The sequence below is a fragment of the Sebastes umbrosus genome, chromosome 22 (genome assembly GCF_015220745.1).
Source record: "Sebastes umbrosus isolate fSebUmb1 chromosome 22, fSebUmb1.pri, whole genome shotgun sequence".
NCBI classification, from domain to species: domain Eukaryota; kingdom Metazoa; phylum Chordata; class Actinopteri; order Perciformes; family Sebastidae; genus Sebastes; species Sebastes umbrosus.
In genome coordinates, this window is record NC_051290.1 from 10,210,571 (window position 1) to 10,215,914 (window position 5,344).

The 5,344-nt window shown below is 38.9% G+C and overlaps 1 protein-coding gene across 1 annotated transcript; it reads left to right on the forward strand.

Annotated features, from left to right (window-relative positions):
- The first annotated feature begins 636 nt into the window (after window positions 1-636).
- Window positions 637-5,344, forward strand: LOC119481270 (E3 ubiquitin-protein ligase TRIM39-like). Its single transcript, XM_037758047.1, has 10 exons — window positions 637-771; window positions 1,127-1,364; window positions 1,469-1,844; window positions 2,001-2,096; window positions 2,193-2,426; window positions 2,513-2,660; window positions 2,767-2,793; window positions 2,903-2,967; window positions 3,210-3,332; window positions 4,146-5,344. The coding sequence occupies exons 1-10, from the start codon at window positions 732-734 to the stop codon at window positions 4,545-4,547; spliced, it is 1,749 nt and encodes a 582-aa protein (XP_037613975.1). The 5' UTR covers window positions 637-731; the 3' UTR covers window positions 4,548-5,344.

Here is a 5,344-nt window from a genome sequence, read left to right on the forward strand (position 1 = left end):
TTTCACACGGGGTACAAACACCTGTCTCCTTTGCGAAAGTGTTTTTGACCCACCCATCCACCCCAACTTCCTCCCTACGCGGAGTTTGTTGTTCTTTATACTGCTTGGTTCACGATTCACGATTACATGGATTCCATACACATTGATTTTGCGGGATATATAAGGATACTTATAAGGATATATATATATATATATATATATATATACTGTATCTACGAACGGTGTGTGAAAACAGCCTGACTTGTGATATAGGCTCTTTTTTACCTAGAAGTCGAAGGTCTTAAGTTGCACAGTTGGGAACTGGTATTCTTCAGGAATTGCACATGGCACATTTTCGTACATATTATTATTACCGCAGTTGGTGTTCTACATTTTACTTTTAAACACGCATTTACTTGTCCAATTTAAATCAATTATCACGTTCTTGGCTGCTGCTCAATTACTCACGCTTCTGGACATAATGACCTATATACAGTAACAGCACGTGAACAAAATGTTCTAGTACAGCAACAACAACATGACCTCAGGGTACAATAGTGTACAGCATTAAATTACTCACTCTAAGCCAAGAAACCAGTCGCACCAGAATTTTTGACTAACATAGAAACTTAAATCCTGCGGGGAGGAGCTTAACTGTCACCAGACAAGAGTGAGAAATTACTCCGGAAGAAGGCGTGTCCTTGAGTATTTAATCAACTGCACGCGGGATCCTTCACCATACGCTGCGTCTGATGAGGACAATCGAGACGCTCAACATGACAACCCAAAAAGGTAAGAGGACACTGCTATTAGACTACAGAATAATACTCTGTGATAAAGTAAAGCAGCGGTGACTTTAACTAACATAATTTTTTTAATTTAAAACATGTTTATAGATAACATGCTGTAATTGAAAGTAGAAAGATTTGTTTTAAATGTATATTACTATTTGAGGTATAATTAATTGCATTAATGGCATCAATGATTAGAAATAATTAAGAAATAACAAAAAGCACTAGCATGACTGGGAATTATGTTGTAAGCCAAAACAAACTTGTATTGAAAAATGTCAAAAGTTGTACATAACAGGTGCAATAATTTCACTCTGTTATGCATTTTTTGAGTAATATAATGTGTTTTTTTACAGGAACAAACATGACCCTTTCCGTGCCGCTTGAGGAGCAGTTTCAGTGCTGCATCTGTCTGGACATCTACACCGACCCTGCTTCCATTCCTTGTGGACACAACTTTTGCCTGGACTGCATCGACGGCTTCTGGGATACTAAGACCAAATATGAGTGTCCGCTCTGCAAAGAGACATTCAGAAAGCGTCCACAACTCAGGATCAACCATGGATATGCTGAAATCATTGATATCTATAAAAGGTTCATTTTTAATATTATCTCTTTTTTCCTTGCATACCATATAAAAAAAAGCAAAATATTTTCATTAAATTGAGATTTAACTGAATTTTATTCAAATACAAAAGGTCTCAAGGGGAGGATATGGATGATGTGTCGCCACCGGGAAGCAGGAAAAATTCCCGAAACCAACTTTTTGAGGCTGATGAAGTTCCCTGTGACATTTGCCACGGAGACAAGTCACCATCGGTCAAGTCGTGCCAAACATGCCAGGCGTCTTATTGTGAGCTTCACCTCTTACCACACCTGAGGGATCCAGCACTGCAGAGACACCAGCTGATGGATCCGGCCGCCTTCATCGCCAGTCACCTCTGCCGAAAACACAACAGGCCACTGACAATGTTCTGCATGAAAGACCAGAAGCCTGTTTGTATGAGATGCACAGAGAGGGAGCACAAAAACCACAAGACCATACCCATAGAGAAGGAAAGCAAGAGGGTCAAGGTGAAGAAAAGTTTAAATTATTGATCATCTTCCTGTAAACTTAGCCTAAAATTCCTTTGTATAAAGAATCAGTCCTTTCTACCTGCTTTCCTCTTGTACAAATATAGAAATATGTTGCTGTATTGTGAAAATTTAATATTTTTTGTCATTTTGCAGGCTTGTTTGAGGGAGTCGAAGGCCAGCATTAAACAGATGATCCATGCCAGACTGAGAAAGCAGGAGGAGATAAAACATTCAGTGAATCAAGGCAAAGTAAGTTGTTTGGATACATGTTCAAAAAGGGCTAACTGGTCATGTTTGTCTGTTTTCATCTGTAAATTTACATGTTTCTATCGTTTCATTTGACAGAAAATCACAGATAGGGAGATACAAAGCAGCGCTCAGGTCTGCAGCATGCTGATAACCGCCATCAAGGGACACCAGGCCGAGTTGGTGGAGGAGCTGGTGGAGAGACAGCAAGAAGCTGAGAGGAGAGCCCTGGAGATGTTTAAGGAGCTGCAGCAGGAAATCCACGATCTGCAGACGAGGGGCAGCGAGGTGCAGGAACTGGAGCGCTCTCAGAACCCTGTTCACCTCCTACAGGTAAATTACCTGACCTGCATTTTAACAGTTTTGTGCTAAATTTCAAGATCTGTACTCATGAGAAACCCGTGTCTTCCCCATTTTAGAGTTTCAAGTCTCGGAGTCGACTCCCATCCACTAGAGAGTGGTCTGAGGTCGTAGTCCACTCAGATAACTGCATTGGGACGGTGTCGAGAGCCGTCTCCAAGCTTGTGAACGTCTGCCAGGATCTGGCGAACAAACTGTCTGCAGAGGGTCAGTAATCTTTTGGCAGAAAATGATTATATACTTCAGAATATGACTTAAGATTGTTGTGAAAATCAGTGCATGAAAATAACCTTTTTCTTCTCTCTTTTTGCAGAAACCGACAAGCTGAACCAATATGCAGGTATGTTCACAATCACAATCCCATTGCTTATTTCAGTAATGTGGTTTAACCTTGATGTATGTACTCTTTTTATTACCTGACTCACTGTTTTGCTTCTTTGTTTCGGCAGTTGATGTCACTCTGGATCCTGAGACTGCTTCAGGCTGGCTGGTCCTGTCTCCAGACAGAAAGAAGGTACACTATTGTCTGATTTCCCACTGAAAAATCATTTTACTGTAATTAAAGTAAAAGTAATGCAACATATTTTCACATGAAAATTTGAAAAGGTGGGGCGAATCTGGTGCAATTGACTCAAAATTAAGCTAAATTACTTTGATCAGGAAAATGACAAGGCTTTTAATTGTTAATTATGCTAATGTACCTATCAATAATATGATGAAAATGTTGATGGTAACAATCATTATGTTGATCCACAGGTGACCGTCAGCAGCCAGAAGAATAATGCCCCACTGCCAGACAATCCTCAGAGGTTTAATGCCTGTGTCTGCGTTTTGGGGAAACAAAGCTTCATATCTGGAAGACGCTACTGGGAGGTTCAGGTAAGAAGCTCAGAAACAAGGAAACATGCTTTAAGCTAGCGTGCTTTTGACGTGTAATTTGTACGCCATGTAGTCTGTACTGAGTGCAATATAAACGCATCCACGTTTGTGAAGTGTTTTCCGTACTTATGTTATATTGTTTCCATATGTATTTTACATAGTTTACGCAATTATTTCAAGCCCAACAATAATGTTTTTCCTAAACCTAACGAACTGCGGACATTACAGTAGTTTTATCGTGTGGCGTAAAAATGACGCACAAAAAGAGGCATCCCAATGACACACGAAAAGCCTTAAATGCGTCGTAATGCCTTGCTATTTAAACGCCTTCCCAAGCGATCGTGTTGGACATACCGAGTTGTTGACCAAGCACAGGCATGTTTTAGTGACTCCATTTTCAATTAACACCAGCATTATACGCCACAAGAAATACAATTCAATACATTTTTACATGAAAACAAATGCGGATTTTTGACTCAAATGGGAATCCGTACTTGGCTTTGATTGTGGTAGTGTGTGCACAAATTGGTATTTTTCAGTTATACAATATACAGGAGTCAAATCAGTTTCAACACACACACGTTTATGCTATTTTGGTGCTTATTTCAAGCTCTTCTTTGCTGTATTTTTCAGTTGAAGAAACATTAACGGCATAAAATTTTTTAACACAATAAAGTACAGGAAAAGCCTACAAATAACACAAGACACTAGATATAACATTCGACCTAAAGTGAATCAAAATGCATTTTTATTATATGAAAGCACTTCATTTAAAGCAAGTATAAATGTCTGACTCTGTACATTGTGTTTCAGGTTGGAGATAAAACAGATTGGGATCTGGGCGTGGCCAAGGAGACCATCAACAGGAAGGGAGCCATCACAGTGCGTCCTGACAGCGGTTACTGGGCCATCTGCCGGCGTAAAGGCGGCAGTCTCAGTGCCTGCGCCGGTCCCTCCGTCACCCTCGAGCTCCAGAAAACACCCCAGAAAGTGGGCGTGTTCCTGGACTACGAGGAAAGATTGGTGTCCTTCTACGACGCAGAAGCAAAGATCCACATCTACACTTACAGCGGGTGTGACTTCACCAAGTCCCTCTACCCGTACTTTAACCCCTGTGTTCAAGGTAATGGGAAGAACACCGAACCACTGATAATCTGTCCTCTTGAGGAAAGAGTCCGGGAACAACAGGACATAACCATTGAGTCAGTTGTGTGAGGTGTCACATCGTGTCAAGAAAGGATGATACTAACTGATGTCAAAATATTTAAGTTTGTATACTGTATATTATATTTATTGTACTTGAGTAGTATTTGACTACACTGACCTGCAACAGGCCAAAATCCATGAGTTGTTTTTGTTTTTAATAACACATGACGCATACGCTTTTACTGCCTAAGAGATGGCAGCAAGGCTTTCATTATTTCTGACAGCATGAATTGTTTTCTTATCATTCAATTGATACCAAACTCATGTGTTTGTAAAATATAAATGTATATAAAATTCTTTAAATGTTGTTGCATGCACTGTGAAACGTTATTCCATAGCCTAAATGAGCAATGTGTAACTTAAGATACAACAACGATGTGAAACTGAAAATAAAAGTTAAAAAATTAAAATTGGAAATTGTGTCAATTTGCAAATTGTCCATTTAAGATCAGTTCATTTGTTGTTGTTTTTAAGTTTAACATTAATTTCAATTCTGCTTACGTATTTTTAACTGTTCATTTTATATGTTTAATTTATTTCTACTTTATGATATTGCAATTTGTATGGGTTGCATCACAATGTTAATAGATGTTTCAACTGCAGCGTATTTGTCTTATTGGACTTTTATTTAAGGAAAATGTGTCGAGCATGCATTTTATTTACTTATTATTTAATTACTACTTATTGCACGTGCAGTTTACATGGTGTTTTGGCCTATTTTGGCCAATTTCTTCTTGCAAATAAATGTACACTCAGTGTTTATATTGAATACAATGTGTTGAATAAAAGATATTTTTGGAACATGA